General features: G+C 36.4%; 1 protein-coding gene across 27 annotated transcripts in view; it reads left to right on the forward strand.

Moving 5' to 3' along the window:
• Positions 1–24,563, forward strand: part of PARD3 (par-3 family cell polarity regulator) — a 627,365-nt gene that overhangs the window by 342,769 nt on the left and 260,033 nt on the right. For 18 of the 27 annotated variants that reach the window (XM_082449617.1, XM_082449618.1, XM_082449613.1 and 15 more), the window contains 6 exons: positions 177–260; positions 12,163–12,288; positions 13,440–13,819; positions 17,696–17,835; positions 20,383–20,511; positions 22,853–22,891. In XM_082449617.1, coding sequence (XP_082305743.1) covers positions 177–260; positions 12,163–12,288; positions 13,440–13,819; positions 17,696–17,835; positions 20,383–20,511; positions 22,853–22,891 — 898 coding nt within the window. The remainder of the gene's footprint in view (positions 1–176; positions 261–12,162; positions 12,289–13,439; positions 13,820–17,695; positions 17,836–20,382; positions 20,512–22,852; positions 22,892–24,563) is intronic. The other 9 variants (XM_082449635.1, XM_082449621.1, XM_082449623.1 and 6 more) reach the window with 2 other exon arrangements.

The following is a 24,563-nucleotide window of genomic DNA, read 5'->3' on the forward strand; positions in this document are numbered from 1 at the left end:
CTTCTATTCCAGAATGTGTATGTATATGCGTGTGTGCCTGGTGGGATTTTTCGTTTCGTCCCCCTTTGTTGTTTATCGTGTGTCTGTGTCGTTGCGGTTTTGTGTTTGGTTTGGTTTCAGTTTTGGTTTGTGATGGTCCATGTTCATGCTCCCTCATTCATCATATTGTCTCACAGTGATATGGTAAAGCTCGTACAAGTCCCCAACGATGGAGGGCCTCTGGGAATCCATGTAGTGCCTTTCAGTGCTCGAGGCGGCAGGTAACGTATCTTGCAGGTTTTTAATTGAATCATAATGTGGAGTGTTTTATCTTCATTTATGCTCAGATATAGAGTGGTGTTGACTTAGCATATGCTTAATAGAAGCCTTTTCATTTGGGGGCCACTGCTTTATAATCACAGAAAGCACTTAGGCTGATGAAGAAATCGGGCATTTAAATTATCCTAATAATTTTAGCGTTCATCACATCCATGCAAATTGATGATAGCCTTTAGAGCCAGAACTCCAGCTGAATGTGCAAAGGTAAGGGAGAGCTTAAAGCAATTTTCTGGAAAAAATGTATCCAATAAAAATTATCTGGATAACATAGAAAATGATTCATTTAGAATTTGCTTTTTTGTTTATTTAGTTCTTAAATTTTATATGATTTTTATGATTATGTTTGAAATTTTTTTAAGTTAGACAAACTATAGATTTATTTTCTACTGTGTGACTTGTGTCTCCTTCTCTTCAATCTGCCCACTCAAATATCAAAATTTTGTACTATTTGTTAGTATGACTTCATTACTTCATAGAACATATATCCTTAAAAACGTCAAATGTTATATGAGTTTCTTTTATCCTGCTGCTTTCTTTTTGTGAAAGAATTAGTGTATGTTTGCTTTTATATGTATTCAAATACTATGAACTGAATTTGCAACTAATCAAATGTTTGATGAGCCTCCATCATCCACAAGTGAAATGCTGCCTCCTTCCGCATGGAGGGGGGGCGGGCATTAGCCTTTGAAGTTTACTCCCATCCTCTCTTATTTACCCATCCAGTTATTACCCAGTGAAACATATTTATGAACTATTTGGCTTCTTAGTTTGAACTTCTTTCTTTTATTGTTATCATTTTATCTATGTTTTAACTTCTTTTACACTGGGAGAAGAAAAGGGGGAGCTGGAAAGTCACCTTAGGCCAGTGACCGAGAACAGGAACATAGTTTCAACCCTTGTCAAGGAATTCCAAGCGTCCAGTATATTGTGAGAGATGGAGGAAACATCAGTTACAAGCATGTGATTGAATTATCTATTTAATTGTTCAAAATAAGTATTTGAACAATTGTACTGCCTTCCTGGTATATGTTCCTGACAGTATCGAGTCCAGATTTCACGTCTTTGGTAAAGCACACGCTTTATGGAAGGTCTGGAAGCTGGCACTGTGATTTACGTAGAACTGTGCTGGAGTACGAGGCTTGAATGTGAGCGTTATATCTAACAAGATGTGAAATTCACCTTGAATTGGGGGTGGGAGGGTGTTACATTCACAGAGTTATGACTGCTTTCACTTTCTTCCTTCTTTTTTTTAAAACTCTGGAGAAGCATTGAAATGTCTTCAAAGGACTTTCAGTTAAATGAGCTTAGTTGTTTTCAAAACGGCCCTTGCCTTTATCTCCTCTAAAAATTATAATTTTAAGTGATCTCAGAAGTTAAACCCTTTTTCTGTTTATTTCATGAGTAGAAAAATAAGAGGAGGGTGAAACGCATGGACGATAGCCTCCCAATATTAGTGTGCCTTTAACTGCTTGTGGAATATAACTCAACACAAATGAGATTTAATTGTGTATATACCGGCTTTAAACCAGTATTTCAATTACAAACATGTTATTTTCTGTCATTTATTACACATTTCCTACCGCAGTGTGAAAGGATATTAGGATAAAATAGGTGAAAAAGCCTAAAGCGCAAGAAGTATAAGATAGAAAAAGAAATCTACTGCAGATTAATTCAGTGAAAGGCATTTCACAAAATCGACCACAGTTACTGGTTACCATGGCATTTCGTTTCGATATACAGAGCACATTCAAGGAGACAAGGATCCCTTTACAGAACTAGAAGGTGTTTTATAGCTGAGTCATTTTTAATCCCTGTTGATGTGGCAACTTAATGAAGAATATCCTGTACAGTTTCCCTATACAAGGGACAAAGAGATTAAGAAAATGAGATTCTTTATAAATCCTTTTTTTGGCATTACTAGTTTTCATATTGGGAAACAGAACAGAATTCTTTCCCCCCAACACCTGTGATGCATCTCTGAGCTTCCTCATCACCTTGACGGTCGTGGCTCTTCAGAGTGAGGCTGACAATGCGGAGAACAGCAGGAGGACTGCTGAAAAATCATAGACGCCAGTCTTCAGGAGCCAGAGACACCTGTCTCACGTGTTCTCAGAAATGCTGACACGTGGTTTCTTCTCAGTCAGTCAGAAACCTCCCCAAGCATTTACCGTGTGATGGTTCCTGTGTTAGGTGCTGGGAAACAAGGATGAACAGGACACAGTCTGTCTCCAGGGGTTTGCAGTCAAGATGGAGCGATAGCCAAGAACTCACACAATTATAATTATGTGATAAATGCCGACATCCTTGTATCATAGGTGTTCTGTGAGCTGATAGAGGAGGGATTGTCTGAATTAGGTGACTGAAGTTGGCTTGTTGTAGACGATGATTTTGTGATGACAGCTTATAAAGGGAGCTACATCAGTTCAATGGTGGCTGCAAGGGCAAATTAAGCAACGCAGTATAGCAGAAAGGAAGAAATTAAGCAGGACTCGTGAAGAAATTGCACATATTATCCAGTGGGAACACAAGAATACATATTCATGGGATGTAAGTTGAAATTTCCAAGAATAACTTTCTTTGTACAAAATTCCAATCATACTTGGGCCCTCTCAGTTTGGGAGATGTAACTAATTGAATAACGCTTACTGAATACTTATTTTCCTAAAAGTGACACATGCATGTCAGTATTGCTTTCTGATTTCAATTTCTAAGTCAAAAAGCCTCAAGGAACAGTGCAGAATGGGAATTAAACATCGTAAAGAGGAGAAACTCAATGCCGAACATCTCGAGTATCAAATATAATTCAGGAAAATTGGAAGAGTGTGAAGTCAGTGTTAGAGAAATTTTTAAAGCTACTTAGGTATTATTATGGCCTGAGGTATAATGAAGTTTTTTGAATAAAAATCCTGCTGGACCAATTTAAAAAGGCTATTTTCTAGAGTAGGTTGAATGTTGTTCCCTGATTGGGGACATTAGTGACCGTTGGCTTGTGGCTGCCGTTCCCCCAGCCACTGTCTTGGGTGGTAGAAACGGAGACAAAATAAATGCCTGGGAGAGACTGTGCTGTCTCCCCCCACCCGCTTTTTTTTAAGATTTTTTTTGTTTTTTTTTAATATGGACCATTTTTAAAGTCTTTATTAAATATGTTACAATATTGCTTCTGGGTTTTTTTTTTTTTCTTTGTTTTTTTTTTTTCATTTTTTTTTTTTTTTAGTTTTTGGCTGAGAGGCACGTGGGATCTTAGCTCCCCGACCAGGGATCGAACGCACACCCCCTGCATTGGAAGGCGAAGTCTTAACCACTGTATTGCTAGGGAACTCCCTGTGCTGTCTCCCCTTGATGCTCTGTTTTTCTCTAGTCATCATCTTGTATTTTATTCAAAAATATAAAGTTAACTGATCCCCACCCAGAACTCTTTATTCACAGTTTTGTTACCTTGAAATTGATTTTCAGTTCACACATGTAATTTCATTTCCTCCTGATTTAAATGTCAAACATAACCTCCTTATTTAAATCACAAGTGCTACTGTTTTCAGGAAGGCTATGCCAAGTAATTGTCATTTCCTTTGGCAGAAAAACCATGTTTCATGTTATATTTTTTTATATTTCTAGGACCTAGCCCAACGGGATTGCTCAGTGAAGCTTACTGTGATGATCCCTATTAGCTCTGCATGGCTGTATTAGAAACAAAACAATAAGAATGTATCCTGAGTTTTCCGGAGCCTTTCTAATTACTCAGGAATACGATTATGTTGCAATGTTAAGTATTTAGAAAGCAAGACATAAAAGTATATTCTGAAACAGGGGCTGGGCTTATGAAATGAGGTTTTGTATTTAGTTTTAAGGGACTTAAGGTCTAATTGAGAAATACGTATATAAAAAGATCTATACTATGTGTCTAAAGAACTCAATGCACATGTGCCGTAGGGTTTAGAGGAAGTAGGGCTATTGACTATTGGATGCTGTGAAGCAGTAGAACTTGATCTGTTCTTTAAAGGAAATACAGGACTTAGGCTAGTGATGTTCCGGAAAGATAGTCTTTCTAGGAAGAGAACATACGAAGGGAAGATACTCCATACAAATTTGTGTGATTTGCTGAGAAATAATGAGTCAGTGATTTGAAACTGAGTGTACTGGGAGATAACACTGGAGAGATGGTTAGAAAGCACTTTATGAATGGCCTCTGAGACTTCATTCAGTAAACAATAGAGAAATTGTTGAAGGTTTTCAAGAAATATTGTATTATTTTAAAAAATAACTATTATTCCTCTACTTGGGCTCCCAGTCTAACTTACAGTGAATATTCTTAATCTTTTCCCCTCTGGAAACACGTCTGGCTAAAGCATATTATTCTTAATAAAGTGCAGCCTGCTTCTCCGTGCCTTTTCTGTAATGGGCCTTTTCCCATTTATATACATTCTTTATTCTTAGCCCTGTGGCCCTTGGAATTTTCTTTCACTGTGCTTTTTCTTATGCAAATAGTAATTGTATGTTTGTTTATTTTATTAAGCAAGAGTTTTTTTGTTGTTGTTGTTTGTTTGTTTTTAAAGATCTGCTATCTCCTAGGCACCATTCTTGGTTCTAGGCAAACTCTCTGTAAAGGGTCAGATAGTTAATATCTTGGGCACTGTGGGCCACCGAGTTTCTGTTGCAAGTATTCAATTCTGTCATTGTAGCATGAAAGCAGCCATAGACATGGATAACCCAACAAGCCTGGCTGTATTCCAAAAAAGCTTCATTTGCAAAAACACGTGGCAGGTCACATTTTGGCTCATGGGCTGTAATTTGCCAGCCCTGCTCTAGAGAAGCAGACAAATAAAAAATGCCTGCCATCATGGAGTTTACATTCTATTATTTTTCATATCTAAAATTCCTTCTTCTCTGTTTCCTATTCATATTGTTTTTGGGGCCAGAGTCCAGAATTTTATTTCCACCTACTTGGTTGATGAGAAAGTCTCTTTATTGTAACCGTATATTATTTCCCATCATTGCACCCTACTAATTCTAACAAATTCCCTGGAGGAAGGGAAATAGAAAAAAATCAACCTCATTTAACATCCTCCAATTAGTAACAGGCACTCACAGATTTCTTCTTCCCAATACCTGATTGTCAACCGTGAGACCTGAGGAAAAATCTAAAGCCTTTAATTAGGAAAACAGTCCTTGGTAAGAAGGAGTGTGTGTGTGTGTATGGGTCTGCGTGTTTTAAGCTTTCTGCTGCTGCCTCATGCTGCCAAATGCCTTACTTATTAATTGCTCTCAACTTTCTTTTTACAGATGTGCCATCGTTTGATTTGTCTGATTAATTTCGATTTGTATCCCAAATGATTTTTTTCAGCCATTTATCTTTAGTTTGATAGAGTATCAGGTGAAGGGTCAATACCAAACCTTTCGATTGCCATATTGTTTCTTTTCATGACTTTTTTCCTGGACTTATTTTCTTACTTGTATTACTGTCCATAAATTCTGCCACGTAAAGCTAAAAAAAGTCACATCCCTAAAAGAATATTTTAAATGTTTAGGTTTTGGAGTTGAAATAGAAGTGACCCTGTTGGAAAATATATACTCCTGTGATCAGATTAATATAGAAAAGGAGTGAAATATAAATGTTTGTTTTCTGTATTGTAGATGCACATATATTGAATAATTTTCCTCTCAAGTAAAAACTGAAGTGTTTATAAAGTTTTGAACTATTCTGTATACAAGAGTAGTTAGCTGACATCTTTGGAAGGTCTTAAGAAAACGCATGCTCCTCTACTTAATTATTCAGTGAAAATCTGTGAACTTGGCTCCTCTGATTACTATTTACATGGGTTATAAATAACGTTAGTTATAAATCTTAGCTCATCTAACCTTTATTTTATTATCTTTTGCTCTATAACACATCAAAAACAGACAGTTCATCTTCTTCCAGAATTTCCAGTTAGCTGTGCTGTCTTCCCTCTTTGCGGCAGTCAGTGACAGCCTGGACCACATGCTGAGTCTTCATGTTATTGGCAGAGGGGTTGTTAGGAATCACCCATGTTTTGAGGCCAGAGATGCCTGGGACAGAATCTGGCTCTGTCTTTTTAGTAAGTGTGGTCTGGGCAAGTTAGCTTCACTTAGCCTCGGTCTTCACATCTGAGGGCTGGGACACTCCTCTGACTTTGGTTAAAATATGAAAATACATGTACTTATAAAATACATGTAAAATACTTTTAGTGAGGTACTTGGCAGTGGCAGCTAAGAAGAATGATATTTCACCTTCCACTTATGTTCCTGTGATGTGCCTTTAAAATTTCCTCCAAACGCTGGGAGTTCTGGTTGTCTAGGCAAGTGCTGATGAGTCTTTGTAACAGTGGAAAACGATCTCTTCTATCATGAATGTGAGATGAGAATTTACTCTTATATCATAAATTTGAGAATCCCAGGGATATTAGTTATCCCTAACTAATAACACACTTATTTAGTTAGTTGGGTGTATTTGTTAATAAAGAATTACAGCCAATTTGAATTTCATGGAAACAACTCAGGTGTTAAGAAGAGATTTATCCAAGGCTTGTATACTGTATTTCAGTTCACTGTACAGTTTTAAAGTTGGCTATTCATTTTTAAAAGAATAAATATGCTCTTGAACTCTGTGTACTTGATTTTAATTTAAGTATTTTCTAAGAAACACAATTTAACTTTATTTACTGAATCTGTAGCCTTTCGTCTGTAAGTCTTAGGTTGTGCGTTCTCAGTTGCAGACTTGCTGCTTTGTTCTAATAAAGGGACATGCTAAATGCATTTGTTTTAGAGAGGAAAGTTGTATTTTACATTTAGATAAATCTTGCTTCTTTAAATGTAGTAGCACGATGCCTATCATTTCTGCCCTAATCTAAAGGAATTCTCTACTTTTACTTTACCACTTTTTGGTCTACTTTATCTCATCCACTAAAGATTAAAAAAAAAAATCAAGATGTTATATTAAGTTGGCATTCTGGCTGTGGTTCTGAGGGATCGAATATAGGTCATTGCCAGCCCCCTGTTTAGTACTCAGTGAGGTGAGAGGGTCTTGCTGATGCGAGCCCATTCTGCTCATGCCTTCTCTGCCTTCACAGTATTTGTGGTGTTTATACTATGTCAGCTTTTATTAAGATGAATTATGATCATTTCCATACAGCTGGGTGGCAGTTGTGGGAGTTTACATTATCAAAGCAAAACTCAGACTTGCTCAGCCAATTTAGATGTCAATAAAACATTTGTTACTTATTTTCAATTTTATCATTGGCTGTAATTTATACTTAGAATTGAAAATGTTAACATGTGTGACTGAGTTTGTTTTAATTAAGTGTATAATTAGGCTAATGAACCTTGTAAAAATGTAGTGGTGCAACCCTTAATATAATCTAAGCAGTTAAATTTCTAATTATGCATCCAAAATCATGTACAGAGATGCCGCCTTTCAATGGCTTGCTCTCTGGGGCTATATTCTTCTTCTTTGCCCTCTTTGGGGGTTAAGAAACATTGTACAAAAGCCATGATGAAAGACTTCAAAGAAACCTGTGTATTTACCTATTTTTTCTTTTAGGAAAATTATTCAGAAGTGGGATTTGTACATAGTGGACATAGTATTTCTTTCCCTAAATTTTTGAAAAGGTAGAAGGACCAGGGAAGAGGAGTAGATTTGGGGATGATTCTGATTTACCAGAAGGAATCCACTCGTTCAGAAAGCATCTTGCCAAGTCGGGTTCACATTAGATTCATGCAGGAGGTGAAGAGGTCTGTCCCCTGTACCCCGGAGCCCTGTAGCCATGGCTTCACAGAGCCGCCCTCCCTGCTGTGTTAATAATACACCTGCTCGTCCTCCTGTGCCAGCCAGCACAGCCAGGCTGGTGCTTCTGCCCCTGGAATGTTCCCCACAAACAGAGCTTCCACCCCTCCCCCAACTCCTCTTCTCCTGCTCCCCTCTCTTCTCTTTTTTGCAAAGTGGCTTCTTCTTCTGATGGAAAGTGGTTGCCCTAGTAAGGAATTCTGGTACTAACTGCCAAGAAGAAAATCCATTGTCTACTCCGGTAGAGCGACATGCCAAAATGCTCTGACCTTTACGACCTTCAATTATTTTCTCTAATAAGAGTGTTATGGGAACCACAACACCATCGGTACTCATTTCTTTATTCCTTTAGAAGGAATTCTAGTTGCTGGTTGAATTTGCAAAATAGATCCCTAAAATTTGTTTCTAATTGTACTATCCGAGTCGCCTTTCCCGGGACGGTGGCGGGTGTGGAGATGTAACTGCTGGCACACACACAGTTTTCAGGAAGATGAACGTCTCTGTTATTACTTCCCGTTGATTTCCCTTCAGAGGGCCCTCTTTATTCTCAGTCCGGCTGTTATGTTATCAGTTCAATTTTCCTGTAAAGTTTTTTTGATAGTTCATCCCCATTCCTTTTGTAATCATTTTCACCTAGTGAAGCAAATGAGATAATTTTGCAGATTGTACCATTTTCCTTTTAAATTAATCCATTCTTTTGGAGAGAGTGATTCTAATAGTGTGGTCAAGTACTTAGAAATCAGCAGGCTACTAAGTTCTCCTTAATTCAGTCTGTTCCGTTGATTCCCTGATCACTTGCTGTGTCAGTCAGGGTGAAATTCTTCCCTTTCTCCTCCTCTACCCGCCCCCCACCCCCAGCCCACCCCCATCAGCTCCCGAGCCTCTAGTGCTGAGAAAGAGGATTCTGAGGGTTTTGCAACTACTTTTACAACGTTGGATTCTAAAACCTCATTTAATAAATGTCTGCAATATTTCATGTAAATGCAATAGCGTATTTGTTTATGATTTGTAACATTTTTACTGTATGTTAGGATTACTCATGCATTTGGCCATATATGAGGGCTTGTATAGAAAGACAAGCCATTCAGTGAATGAAGCATGTCAGGCCTTTTTACTGTGGATGATTATTGTAGAATGATTCCCATGGGAAAAAAAAGTAGATTTAAGAAAAGGAAAATGATTACCTAGGTGAATATAAATCTATAGACCTATTCATCTGAAAAATATTAATGCCACTTATAGAATTAAATTACAGATTTCCAAGTTATATTATTTAAGTTGTCATAGATACTGAAAGGTTCTATTGGAGATAAATTTATAAATTTGAACAAATAACTGGTACTAGTTAACCTGCTAAGTGATTTCCATTAAACATAGTCTCTCTCTCTCTATTTCTCTAAAAATATTCTGTGGACTATTTTGGAATACACAAAATATTTCAGAATACATAAAGGCATAATAATTTTCAGTCACTTTAGATCACAGAAATGTTGTAACCGTATTGAGAAATCACTCACGATCTCACCAATTAAAAACTAATTAATTAGCTGGAGTGACTCTTGGTAGGGCATATTTTTACTCAGGGGCTGAATACATGAACTTGAAAGAAGCCCTGTTGGTCTGCAGAGGCAGCTTTTAGCAACAGGTGTGGTACCAAGCTGTGGCTCTGTTAAGACTGCCCATGGGTGGCCAAGTCATCTTTGCCTTCCCCTGTGCTCTCACATGGCTGCTTGGATGGCGAAGTGGCCCAGTGTCTTCTTCTGGTTCCACTATTACCAACAACTGTGATTTAATTTGATTTCTCTAATTATTTTGTCCCATTCAATGGAGTCATAGGTATATCTTAATGATGGGATGCTTTTGATAGAACACTTTGTTCAGTCACCCATAGAGACAAATGAACAGTAGGGAAGCTTGGGGAGATAGATTGTGGGCTTGGTGACATTTTAGCGGTCACTTAATTATTGGTGTGGCACATTAAGAGATTGCTTCCTGCCAAGTAGGAGCCCAGACAGTTAAGTTGCTCATGCTGCTGTGTCAGTGTACTTTTTCTTATCTTTGAGCTGAGAGAATTTTTATATTTATTGATCAATAGTTCCAATATATGGTGGTAAGTAACTAAAAATGACCTACGTCATATTTTTTTCATTAGTCACCAAGCTTCTTAGACTCTTACACTAGTAGATGCTAATCCCCAAATAGTAACATGACAAAAGGCAATTTAAATGTTATCTCCTCTTACTCTTGTAGGTAGGTATGCTTAACCATAGTAAAACACCAGGCCTCTTTATTATATTTAATAATAAAGATTAGAGTGAAGTTAAGCAGTGACTCAGTAAGTGTTTATGAAAGAAAGAAGGTTAAACTGCAAAATAACAAACAAACAAAAAAGGACCTTTGCTTTAATTCAATTCATTTCAGCTCAGTCCTATGTTTGGTATAAGTGACACCGTCATGAAAAAAAGGATCCGAATCTGGATTTTATTTCACTTATTCTATTTTGCAAAAAGCTTATTAGAAATAGGAGACTTGTTTGCTTCAGCTAAACTCAAGCACCCATTCATTCAGTTGTCATTTGTCAAGACCTTACTACGAGCTGAGTGCTGGAGCATGTATTGCTGAGCCCCACCTTCCCCGCCTTGCAGGAGCTGACAGTGCAACAGTAGAGATAAGGTGTGTGTACAGGTAACAGTAGCAGGGGAGCAAGATCAACAACAACAATTACTGCAAAGGTTTAAAAGAAGAAGGACGCTATCTATTGGAGTATCTTTCTACTGGAAAGCATATACAGGGTACTGCAAATTGTACTCCATTGGAAAATACAGATAGGCGACTGGAAATGATGGTGTCTTCAACTTTAATTTATGTAGGATTCTAAATGCTGGTTTCTTTTTTTTTTTTTTTTTTTTTTTAATTTTTTGGCCGCATTGTGTGGCGTGTGGGATCTTAGTTCCCTGACCAGGGGTTGAACCCGAACCTTCTGCATTGGAAGCACAGAGTCTTAACCGCTGGACCGCCAGGGAAGTCCCCTAAATGCTAGTTTCTGTATGGGCATTTTTTTTTTGTCTCTAAATATTAGGATTATGAAAGAAAATGCAAGCTTGGGACAAGCCAAAAATAAGTTCATAAAAATTTTAACATGATCATAATACAGATTATATGCTAACCGTCAATTAAGTCAGAGCATCAGAACTAGGTGGAGATTCCTATTTCGTATCAAGCTGTGTTCATATATAGTGTTTGTTATTTGTCCCAGGGTATAAAGAATGTCCATCCTGTCAGTCAAGGATTTAGTGCTCTAGACCAAGTACATTTGTAATAATTTTTTTTTTTTCCCTCCATCTTGATCTCTAAAAGTTCATCTGGGCTTTTCTTTTGACTTGAAATTTGAGTACACGTGGAGGGGTGAATGGTGACGGGCATTATTGGAACTTGTCACTGGCTTTCTATTTTCTTCCGATGGGAATAATGGCAACAACTTACTTACTTTTGGGAGACCTAAGAAGTTTTGAAATTCAGAACATGAGGCATTACCAAACTCAGATGCCAAGAATGGGAACTCTTCTATTTTTGGAATCTTCCCAATTTTCCATCTCAAATGTACAGGTTAGCCTCTCCTTGTTACCTTTCCTTTCATGGAAAGGTGGGGCTGCCGTCAGCACTGTACCAGCTAGCTTAAAACAGGAAACTGCCAGAGCTGCTCACAAGTCCATGCTCATCCATGCTGCCCACTGCCACGGCCATGAGCCATCAGGCCAGCTCTGCCGGGAGCATTTTTAAGCAGAGAGAGAAGTGTACGATTTGTTTCAGAAGCATAACACTGACACGCCAGAAACGATTGCTCATATTTATTGAAAGGATCCCTTTCTACACACCATTTATACTGTTGTGATTTCTGTGTTGGTGTTATTTTTAAATGTCTGAATAGCAATTTAATGCACCCCTTTATTAGGCAGTCTTTGTAAGTATAATCCCGGCATTAAAGCGGTAGGGCATTGTGCATGGTGGAAATATTACGTGTGTAATGATTTGCATTCTTAATGTTCCAGAACCCTGGGGTTATTAGTAAAACGATTGGAGAAAGGTGGTAAAGCTGAACAAGAAAACCTTTTTCATGAGAATGATTGCATTGTCAGGATTAATGATGGCGACCTTCGAAATAGAAGATTTGAACAGTAAGTGTGTACTGCCTCATTGCTGCTCTTTTCCTGCATCAGGCGTGACAGAGTGCGGGCGATTGGGGTACCTCAGACCATATGTCTGTGGTCTCTGCCTTCATGCTGGAGAGGAGTATTTTCTGCCATTATCTAGCTTTTAAAAATTTCATCAAACTCCAGGTAATCACTATCATTAGACTATGTTTCCAAATGCCCTCTGACTGACGCAGCACTTCTTAAAATATCATGGGCCCAATTTAGGCTTTACAGTTTGGCCACTTCCTCGCATTTTGGAAAATTCACCAGGTTGCTAGTTTTTATTACACTTTTAACTCACACGTCCAACTTGGCCACATATAATGTGACAAATAGGAAGACAAAGCTCCTTGGACCTGCAGTGTCCACTCAGATTTTCCTTATCCTGACTCAAGCCCTTACTCTATTAAAAAGATAAAAATTGTCCAGCTCCTATAAAACAAGGCAAGAATGAGCAGAAATCATAAGGACTTGGTTAAAGCCCTGACTAGGGATCCAGATAAGATGGAGTAGCTTCTAGGGCTGGTCTTGGAATAGCACTGTGACCAACAGCTCTTAACATTGTGAGTTATTGAAGCTGCATTGGCATTCCTGAGATTTTTGCGTGCACAAACTTGGATTAATTTTTCTGATAAATAATGGATAGTTACTTTCTAAAGTTTTCTAAGTATACTTATAAATATATTTCTTTAAAAACTCGACTGGTCTCCTTGTAAGGAAATAACTTTATGATTTTTAAAAGTTGTATTGGATAATGTAGAGAGAAGGTTATATTTAATTTCTCTTAATATTGAAATGATAATACCTGTTGTGCTTAAAACTACAGTATGATTGAATGATTTACAGTGGAGGGTATTTTGTGGCGGGTATACCAAAATACTGGTATTTTGCCTATAGTTGTACATAACTTTGTCATTTTTATCTAGAGAATGAGAAATTTATATTTGGAGACACAGCCCTGCTGCTATCAGAGCTTGCAAACCTGATTGATAAATGGGTTATGAGAATTTTGTTTTCGGTTTCAACAAAGTCTGTCCGTCCTTGTTGCTTAATGAGTATCCTTAATTAAGCTCATAACATCTTCGAGTCTGCCAGTCTTCTTTTGCTAACTTTCCCTTCTTTCTCAAACCCAGAGCACAACATATGTTTCGCCAAGCCATGCGGACATCCATCATTTGGTTCCATGTGGTTCCTGCAGCAAATAAAGAGCAGTACGAACAACTGTCCCAAAGCGAGAGGAACAATTACTATTCGAGCCGCTTCAGCCCCGACAGCCAGCATGTGGATCACAGGAGTGTGAACAGCGCGGGGCCGCAGGCCCTGCCGAGGATGCCCCGGCCGAACCCCCTGCCCGAGCACGCGGACCCTCACCCCCGACTCCTACCTCAGAGCGCACAGCCCTCGGGAAAGCCGTCCGCTGCTCCGGGCCCAGCCGTACACCACGTGTTCAGTCCCAGCAGTGGTTACAACACCAAGAAAGTAGGCAAGAAGCTTAACATCCAGCTTAAGAAAGGTATGACCTGTCTTCCTGTTTTTCACGGAATTTATTTTCAAAATCAACCAACTAACCCAAAGCATCCTAAGTCTTATCTCATTATTAAGAACTGATACGTCTTTTTAAAAAAGGATTTACAGTTGTATATTTTTTTATGCTTTTCAGATTCACTTTGCTGTATAGAATTTAACACGTAGAAGATCAGAGGATAGGCCTTGAGCGTTACGTTTCTATGAAAAAAGTAGCAGCTACGACTGCCGTAAAATTTTTGACAACGAAGGAAATGGGTTTCAGGATGTTACCATCAAACCCAAAGCAACAGGGAGGCTCTGACTGTTTTGAGTGCCCCACTCGATGTCCACATACAGCCCCCCTAGAGGACGTTAGAAGTCCTTCCACCAGTTCAGCCCGTCCTTTGGTGACGGGAAGGGATTGACTCCCTTGAAGCTGTTGGTGGTTCCCGGTGAAATGCTGAGAAGCAAGGCCACTGGCCCCTTGTCTCCTGCTCTTCCAGAATATCGCATTCTTCCCTTCCTCAAGGTGACAAGGGGAATCGGAATGGGCCTTGCTAATACTTTATTACCTATGCCTTACATCAGTGTGTTTATTTAAGGATCCCCGCCCTTAGACGGTGCATCGTTGTGTACAGGAGGCGTTCGTTTCTGTGCTGGCCTCCCTGACAACCAGATCAGGCTCCTAGGCTTGACTTTCTCATTCCCAATCACCGTCCCCTCCAGGCACTGAGATATACTTTTGCCATTAATCATCCCTTTTAGCTGAGCATTTTTATATATTTTTAAATCATGTCCTTCAAATTGGTGTCATTATAAAGAATATTTCTCCTTTTATGAGCTCAACCAACTCCTACAGTTAGTTGGAAATGAACCCAAGAGAGGCTGAGCGATTTCCTCAAGTCATGTGGCCACCAGCAGCAGATTCTTACTGGAACCTTTTCCATGTCCTGACACTGAGACCGTTCTTCCTTCCATTTGGGGTAGAGTTTACAACTCTGTAAACTCTGAGCTTCCTATTTCCTTTCTAAATCATACTCTTTCATTGAACTTTATGTGAACCACAGATGCCTTCTTTCTGGTTACTGGCTTTTTAAGCTCCAAATACTTGGTTGACCTGATCAGGAACTGACAACCTCACTCCACTTTTGAAACCCCTTACAAATACGGAATCACATCAGCTTAAACCCCTTTTAGCCCTGTTAATGCATAAATGAGAGGAATATCAGATTCTCTTTCTTCCTTTTTCTGCACTCAAATGAAAGGACCTGGTTTTTAAGCAAAAGCATATCAAGAAACACAAAGAGAGTTGTATAAAACATAAAATTCTGCTTGGGATCTTTCAAAAAAGGAAGACTATTTTCCATTGTCATAAAGATTTTAGTTCATAAATATCTTTGCCTTTTTACTCTGATATAGGCATATTCATTGTTTAATTACAGTTTTCCATACAATTATTATATGTTAACACCTTATGATATAATATGAACTTTTTAAATGAAGTGAAATTTTATTTGCCATTAAAAGAATCACTCTTTTGAATACAGAAATCAATAGTTTTATTTTGGTAGCATTTAAAAATATATGATTACATGTTACAGAAGTTAATTTAGAAAGATTATGCTCAATCAACATAAAAATAGAAATAATGGTTTTCTTTTAAACATTTTTCTGACCTTGAGTTATATAACAGATACAGAGTGTGATAGATCTGACCTGATTTTAATTTATTAACTATGAGAATGTATGGCAAAAGGTGGAAACTGCCTGTGCATTCTGCCAGTACTTACAAATATAAAAAAATAATGTTCACTATAAATAAAAGTGACAAAGAATGCTCATTGTCTTTGATTAGTACTAAATACAGATGTTTTAATGATTGTATGAGGTTGAACAAGTTTTCATTGTAGTTAACAGGCAGTGTTTTTACCAGTTATTATTGTTACATTTAACATTTTTTAATGAAGTACATCTAAAATGTAGGGTTTGTCAGTGTTAAACTTTAAATTCAGTTCAAAGTGAACTGACACGATTTGAATGACAGAAGCTCTCCATAAACTGAGGTCAAAGCTAAGGACTAAGAAAGCCTTTGTTATAATGATTCTTTGGCATAATTTTGGAACTATGTCATATAACATGTTGAAATAGAATAGCCCCTATGTACCTGCTTCCATAATTATGATTTCTTAATATTTATTGTCATTTTGGCATTCTCAAATACCCTGCTCTTTTGTAGAAATTAGCTTTTTAATAAAGTCAGAGGAGAAGGTCAATGATCTATTTCAGTCAGTGCAAAATGTTTTGTTGGCTTTGCTAAATGAAAATTGATATCTATTTATCTTTCTTTGAAAGGTCATTGCCTGAACTTTTGGCGTACAGATTTAGGGGTTATTGCTGATATTTTAATAGTGTTTTGGTTCATATAATAATCAGTCTTTGTAGTTCATAGAAATTAATATTGCAAAAGGAGAATAATTTAGAATTCTTCCTTAATAAATGTTATTGCAAGTCATTAGAGTTTCATGAAAGCACAGAGACATATGGAAAAGCCCCAGCAGAATAATTAGGAAAATTTCATATAGACAATATGCCATTCAAGTCTTCACAGAAGACTTAAGAAATTAACAGTCCAGGCACATTAAAGTGATTTCAGACTTGAAGTAAATGAATGTTTTGTTTGAATTTGAGAATATTTACAGTAGGTTTTTGTTACATGTACTGTGTTTTCGTCATTTCTACTTTGTTTCTTCTTTAACCCACATTTTTATTCATGTTTATTTGCCCATGTTTGTTTACTTAGAGATTCATACCCTGACTTATAGTTTTTTAGCAAGTGCAACATCAAATTAATGAATTCTTCTGTAGATTTTTCACCTTTACATATCTCTTTATTCTTCCTTTATTGAGCAAGTACTTGTCCTCAGATCATTTTAATTGAGATGGAACCTAATATAGTTTTTAAAAGCTCTGGTAGAAATGAATCATTATTGGAAGTATTATAAAAATTCTGTTGATTCATTAGAAATTTATCATTATCTTCACATTTTTTCTTGGCTCATTCTGGCTCACTGCATGTTGGTTTCAGTGACATAACCCTTTTCACTGTATTGAGCTTATAAGGGTGCCTGTCGAGAAAGCTGCCAAAGAGCCTGGAATTGAAATTATACAAACTAGCACAGTAATGTATAAATGCCTCATTGGTTTCAGTACCTTTAAACATCATATGGTGATCCTCAGATTTGGTAGCTATGATCTCAGATGGGTAATTTGCCTTTTTTTTTTTTTTTGAGAAATATAAACGGTAGGATTTAGGTGAACTAGAAGAGAACTAGGCAAAGATAATATGGTTCATCCTGTCAGTTTGGGGAGGTTCTTTTATCTGTATCTAGAAACATTTCTCGTTTCACTATTTCTTTTCCATTTCCCTGGACTTGTTCTCTTCCTTTTCTTCACTGCTTACCCTTCAAATCTGGATACCATTATTGCACAGTAATACTTGATACTTTAGATACTATGGGTTTTAGCAGAAGGTTTTTTTGTGGGTTTTTTTGTGTAGAGAAATTGTTTATTTTCATAATCAAATATTTAGACAAATTTAAAAACATTCAGCAGGCATATTTGTATATTATTTTCATCTGACTAGGTTCCCGTTTTTTCTTAGACTAATGAATTTTGATATATATACCATTTAAACCTTCCATAATTTAGTCTGTGTTGAAAAATCTTACAACTTTTAAAGTATTAAATGTGTAGGTCAGTGTGAAAGTTACAAAATGTCAAGTTGAGGTAGAGAATAATAACAAATCCTTCTTGTATGATATACCTGTGAAATTCAAGATATCTCATTTTGTTTACCTCTTTTTTTTTTCTGTTATATATTCAGGTACAGAAGGTTTGGGATTCAGCATCACTTCCCGGGATGTGACAATAGGTGGCTCAGCTCCAATTTATGTGAAAAACATCCTCCCACGAGGGGCCGCCATTCAAGATGGCCGACTGAAGGCGGGAGATAGACTCATAGAGGTGAGTGGCTTCGGAAGTTCCATAATTCTTGAAAAGTTCCATTTTCAAGGGTCAGAGTCTTTTTAACATTTTCATAAAATATGAAATTAAATTATATATTTTAGCAGAAGTATGCATCCTAAAACATTGTATTTCTGCTTCACTTTTACATTTCTCCGTGTTATTTGATGAGAAATGTCTTTTCATTTAGTTTACTCATAAATTTTTAGTTACTTGGACATTTGGTTTATGAGATACATAACATTTGTCATTATGTAAGTACAGTGTCTGTTAGGTTATATTTCTGGATGACTTTAAATTTATGTCTGGCAGTATAGAAATGTTATCTCCTCTGGAATCAGAGCAGAGACAAATGAAGTAAATGAAAACAGTGTGTCTTGATGAGAAGAACAAGGAAATTTGGAAATGTCAGCGTGGAGAATGAATTGAGACATAAAAATCAAATGTCAGGAAAAAAAAGAAATAGGTTTTCAAAATTTCCTTTCTGTACCTCATGGGTTTCATTCGGTTCATTGGTCTTTGAAGCTATCTTTGACATACATAAAGATACATAATTTCTTATGTATGAAGTTTGTGTGAATGTTGTGCATGTAGAAATAAAGGGGAGAAAGATGGAGAAAGAGGATACTTTATTAGTGGTTTTTCTAGTGTTTTCTTTAGAAAACATAGTCTGTATTTTTAGCGGCAGGCACTGTGTTTCATAATTATTAACTAGCATTTAAGTACTAATGTTAAATATATTGAATGGATAAACAACAAGGTCCTCCTGTACAGCACAGAGAATTATATTCAGTATCCCATGGTAAACCATAATGGAAAAGAATATTTAAAAAAAGAATGTATGTGTATGTATAACTGAATTATTTGGCTGTACAGCAGAAATTAACACAACATTGTAAATCAGCTATACTTAAATTAAGAAAAAAAAGCAAGTACTAATGTTAAAGTAAATTTTTATGACATTATCCTTTTTTCTTAACTTGTAGTTTCATATGTAGCTTTGAACTCCCCAGCTCCAGCTGGGGAAATCTAAAGATTTCTTGAAAAGTAACGGAGCAAAGGAATAGCTTCCAGATTTTTTCCTGTGTCTACATTTTGGGCCTAGGTTCCTTCAATCTTCCTCTTTCCTCTTTGTCTTGTTTGCATGACACCATGTTTTAAAGGGAGAGTGATAGAGGCCCAGTAAAAGGGAAGGTTTAAGTACAAATTGTGTTTAGGGTATTGTTTCCAGAAAGGGCCTCTTGTCCTCGGGCTGTAAGTGGGGTACTCTTAGTCCCTGTTTGTAGTTGTAGCTTGTTTCATTTAGGAAGTGTATCAGCTTATTTTTGCCTCTAAATCATAAAAAAGTCTGTCCCCTTCCTCCCCCTCTCTCCCTGCAGGGCCCCCACCCTTCTTCCTTGCTAAAGGTAATCGCTTTATTTTTGTGTCTCCCTTTCATCATGTAATTGCTTTACTTGTGACACATCACAGAGGCTTTTGCTTTTCTTTTTGAGGAAGGGTCTGCGATCTGTATCTCTTCAGAATTAGGCTTTATCTTCTGTAGCTCTCAGGTGTATTTTAAACCTACCTCTCTAGTATCCTTGGTTGTATTTCTACAGTATCAGCAGTTCTGTGGGCAAAAAGTTTTTCTGAGTATCTGGATATTTGCAAGCCTATATTTAACTCAAGTATCAAGTGACTAATTTTTAAAAATTATCTAGAAAAGTTTTGCTTTCTCTGAACCTGTTATTACTGACCTATTTCCTACAGTCCCTTGATAGTAATGCACTGAGCTATATAAGAAGGGTTTTCAGTGGGGGAAAGGTTCCAGAACATTAAAACTACAGGAAAGTTTTGATATTACAATTTAAATGATATATTTAATTGCCTTAGACAAATGCTATTTCTCTCTAAAGAGAGTAATATAGAACACTTTGGAAAAGAAATTTCCACTCTCATTTCTGTTAAACGCGTAGTGCTTGCTGATCATATTTTACTTTCTACGAAAAATCTTGAAGTGAAATACTGCAAGCCCTCCAAAAATATTATTTAGTAGAGATTCTTCTTCAGTGTTTGCTTTTTAGGGATTAAAAAGTTATCATCCTAATTTTCAGTAAAATTTCAGTGAAAGCTAAAATGTTTTTACCAAAATATTTTTAGTGTGTTTTTACTACCTTCTGCAAGGGTGGCATCTTTTTATTTTGGTGTAAGGAAACCTGTGATGCACAAGGGCATCAAGATATCCTAGTTCAAAGCCAGGAAGTTTTGTGTTACCTTGGTGTTGTAGATATATTTGTATCTCTGGTTACTTGTTAATGCACCAGTGGCTGTGCTTTTGGTTTATTGATAAGACCTGAAGGATTGACTGCTTCCTGCCTCACTTCTAGGTAACTGATCTGCATTTCTTTGTTAGCCCCAGCAGCCTGGTGGGGCTTATCAGATCAGGGCAGAATGTACCATGCAATGAACCATGTTCCTTGGCAGACATGATCAGTTCTAGAATGTGTGTCTCGTCTCTTGTTATATGTTCGCCCAGTATTGCAGCTGAAAACTTTCTGTCTGTTTTAGGTAAATGGAGTTGATCTAGCAGGCAAATCCCAGGAGGAAGTTGTTTCCCTGTTGAGAAGCACCAAGATGGAAGGGACCGTGAGCCTTCTGGTCTTCCGCCAAGAAGATGCCTTCCACCCAAGGGAACTGGTGTGTAAATTCAGAGCAGATGAAAGGTTTCTGACGCACATGAGGCAGGGATCTGGGCTAGCGACCTGCTGGCCAGTGTTTATTAAGAGATTTTCCAAGCAGTTTCTATATTTTATATATATTTCAGCCTTAGCATAATACAAGCATTCCTTCCTCATATTTCTTCTGTTTTGGAAACAGATATCCACAATGTTGAGTGCAAGAGTATTTGAAAATCAGGTTGCAGGGATATTTTCTAGGACAGCAAATGTTTATTACTGAACGCTTTTAGATGGACTGATTGAATACAGAGATGTCGATTATTCCATAACTGTCACTTCAAAGGCTGTTGTTGAAAGCTTGCCATCTTCTCCACTACATATGACAAATTTTCATATTTCAAGTTTTCATGGTACGTGTAGCTAAGCCAAATAAAGATGCTTGCTTACTGTTGTATGAAAAAGAGGACCTTAATTAAATACTCTTATTGAAAGTAAAAAGACCTGAGTTGCAATAAGCCCCAGGGCCATTAATTCCTAACATAGGCATTATTTAGAATGACATAAATGAAATGAAAAGGCATTTGTTTGCAAACTATTTATTTCACTTTTTATACATATGTCAGTGCATCTAAATATTAGATAGGGGTATTTACATAGTATTTGTGGGAATGAAATCTGTATATTAAATTGACATAGTTCTTAATGTTTTTCTGCAAAAAGTGGTAGGTTTCATTTATTTGTAGAAATAATATAATTGGAGAAATCACCTTTATCTTTTGTTTTGATGTGGTAGGAAAATTGTTTTACTTTAAGTACAAGTGGTATTTTAAATATTTCAAAACAGATTCTAGTTGGGTCATTTTAGAACATTTGACCTGTCTTTCAGATAGCTTTTAGCTTTATCTAAACAATAATGAATCCGTATATACTAGAGTGGGTAGGTTTTAGGGACGAAGTTCCCAAATTTGTCCGATTGCCCTAATTCTCTTAGGCTAATCCTTCAAGTATGGATGTGTCATGGTTAATAAAAATTTCCTTTTATTATAAAACAGATAAATTTTAGTCTTGGGAATATTCCAACTCTTGGTTACACACACACTGACAATTTACTATGATTTCATGGAAATTTCAGATTGTGATAGGGCTGAAAACTGAAACTTGTGTTTTAAGTAGATTTTGAGAAATGATGAAAACTTCTTTATTTCTATTTAGAAATGTTTAATGCATTATTTCTCAATTTAAATTTGGTTTTCCATTTTCCCCCCACTGTTATCCAATTCTGTGCTTAAAATGCCACCTGATCCTAAATCTGGAGTTGTCTCTATTAAATTGTAAATGAGCAGTTAAAAAAAATTAAAAAAAACACGAAGCTTTAGATGCGATAAAGCTTTAGTCCTTCCTCAGTGTATCTGAGCCTGGGTGATAGTTGGCATTATTAGGTTGCCAAAGCTTAAACACTGCTCTTACAGCCGTTCCCGAGTTAGTGCCAGCACAGACCAGCTTAAGGTTATTCAGGTTCTTCTGGTCCAATTTTGATCTTCCAGGCTTCTGTTTTCCCCTTCTGCTGCCTCCTTTTTTTTTTTTCTTGGTTATTTAATTTATTGCTTGTGAGCTTTTCATTAAGGAGTGAGCCAGTAGGCCGTCAGTTTATTCACGTTGCAGCTGCTATTCAAGGTTTAAAAGAAAGAAAATTCTGAAAACTTAAAGGAGTGCATTGAAAATGATCTTTCAGTCCAATTAACAGAACTCTTTTCCTCTGTTTGGGGTGTCTGTGTTTAAATTCTGTGTCTAAAACAAAATACTTTTATCAATAGGTTCCCTTTCTTTTTTTAATAAGTCAACCTTGTAACTATCTATTAATTAAAACAACTCTATAATACATGAAAAAAAATCACATTTATAACCTGTGTAATATTGTAAAGTATAATGCTTGTGGTTCAGACTGTTATTATCTGGTCTAGCTATCAAATTACAATATACCTTATAATTTAGACTTAGTTGGGAAAATTAGAAAACAAAATTAGAAACAGTGCCAGGAATAGAAAAGCAGTTTCGTGAGATTTGTTTTCCTCCAAATAATAAATTCATGATATACTGTGAATGAGCAAGTAGAAATTTACATCTAGAACAATTTTTTTAAACAACCCCGCCCACACACATACACACACATAAGATAATATAACCACATCAGTGAAGGTTTGCAAGACAGAGTAATATATCAGCCATAATATAATCACCCTCTATATATTTTGTAGATTTTAAGAACAAACAATTTTTCCTTTAGAGTAAAGCTTTGTGTCCCTGTGTGTTGAAGATGGCTTTGGTCAGTCTGTATTTATGTTTTTCTTCAATTCTTCTAGAATGCAGAGCCAAGCCAGATGCAGATTCCAAAAGAAACGGTAAGAGCTTTGTCTTTTGCAGGATGCAGAGATGTTGGAAAGATAAATTGAATTAACTTCTTACTAATTAATTATGAAGTTATTTGTCCTCTCTTTTCTTGGCTCATAATAGATCCTAATATACAAAGATTTATTAAATCCCAAAGTGGTCTTACCTTAAGTGACTTATTGCTACTACCCCAAATGAAGAATATTTTGTGATTATTTTTGATCAGACAGGGATAAAAAAGAGACATTAAAGACTTTCCTATTCACCTGCATATTAAGAGGGAGCAAAATTGGTGAGCTTAGTAGTTTAACATCTATCTATCTATCTATATATATATAGACTTCATGAGTTGTGAAGTGCTGTAAGTGGCTACAAAAATGAAAAAATGAAGAAAGAAAACAATTCAGGCATAGAAAAAATAGGGAGGGCTAAAAGAACAATAAAAATGTATCATAAACATGAAAAATAAAATATCAGCAATTAGACTAAACATATTGTCATAATAACTTATATTTAATAAGTTATTTATTATCAGTTATTATAGTGTATTTTAAGGGGCTAATTCTCCTAACCGAAGTAAGTTTTCACAGCTTAGATTAAAAAGCAAAAAATACGTGTTTAGAAGATAAATCCTAATACAGGCTGAAAATAAAGGAATAAGTTGAGTACTAACAGGTGGTACTAACATAATGAAAGTAAGGATTGCCATATCAGCCTCTGAACTTATCTTCTTTTTTGTGTGGGTGCATTGCATGGGGTAAAAAGAGAGGGTGTTTTATATTGACACATGATATCATCCAGTAGAAATTCCAACAGTCAGGATCTTTTATATATTAAACAGCACAGAACAAACACATGTCATTCCCAAACCTTTGTGAGTAAAATGAAAATTTAGCAAAACCATATCCATGGTGGGTTATGCTAATACATATTTTTCCAAAATTTGGCATGTTAGATAGACAGATAAAGTAAGAATATGAAGAACTTGAATAACATAATTAACACTAATAATAGCATTACATAATTTAATTTTTCTTGACACATTCATAACCAGACAACTTTGAACCTAATAAACAAACAAAATGTTATTTTCAAATATTCCATCATTACAAAAATGGATGAATAATCAGACCTCAGAGGAAAATCAGTAAACAACCTTGAGAACATTACACATTCATAAGTACAGGTTGTAGGAAATTCACAGCCTTCATTTTTTACCCATTAAATCAATAGGTCTGTGATAGTTAATCAGAATCACAATAGTATTTGTGTGTGTGTGTGTGTGTGTGTGTGTGGTGTGGTGTGGTGGCGGGTATGTTGAGAGGTGAGGGGAAATTGGACAAGTTGATTCTGAAGAGTCAAGTGGGGCACAAGAATGATTTATTTTAAAAGACAATAATGATAGCAAAATGTACTTTAAAGCTAAAATACTTAAAATAGCATGATGTTGTTATAGGAACAGACAAGTAGATCATTGAAACACATTGATGATGTAAGCAGTCCCAGTGTTTACATGTGTGTGCATGTTTGTTAAAGGAGACATTTCAAAATAGCGGTAAAGAGTGGTTTGTTTAGTGTTTAGAACAATTGGCCATTCACTTTAAAAAGTTACATTCCTTTTTCTCACCATACACCAAAATAAATCCCAGTTAATTATGAAATTAAACCTAAAAACATACCAAA

The sequence above is a fragment of the Balaenoptera physalus genome (assembly GCF_965194825.1).
Source record: "Balaenoptera physalus genome assembly, chromosome: 2".
NCBI lineage: Eukaryota > Metazoa > Chordata > Mammalia > Artiodactyla > Balaenopteridae > Balaenoptera > Balaenoptera physalus.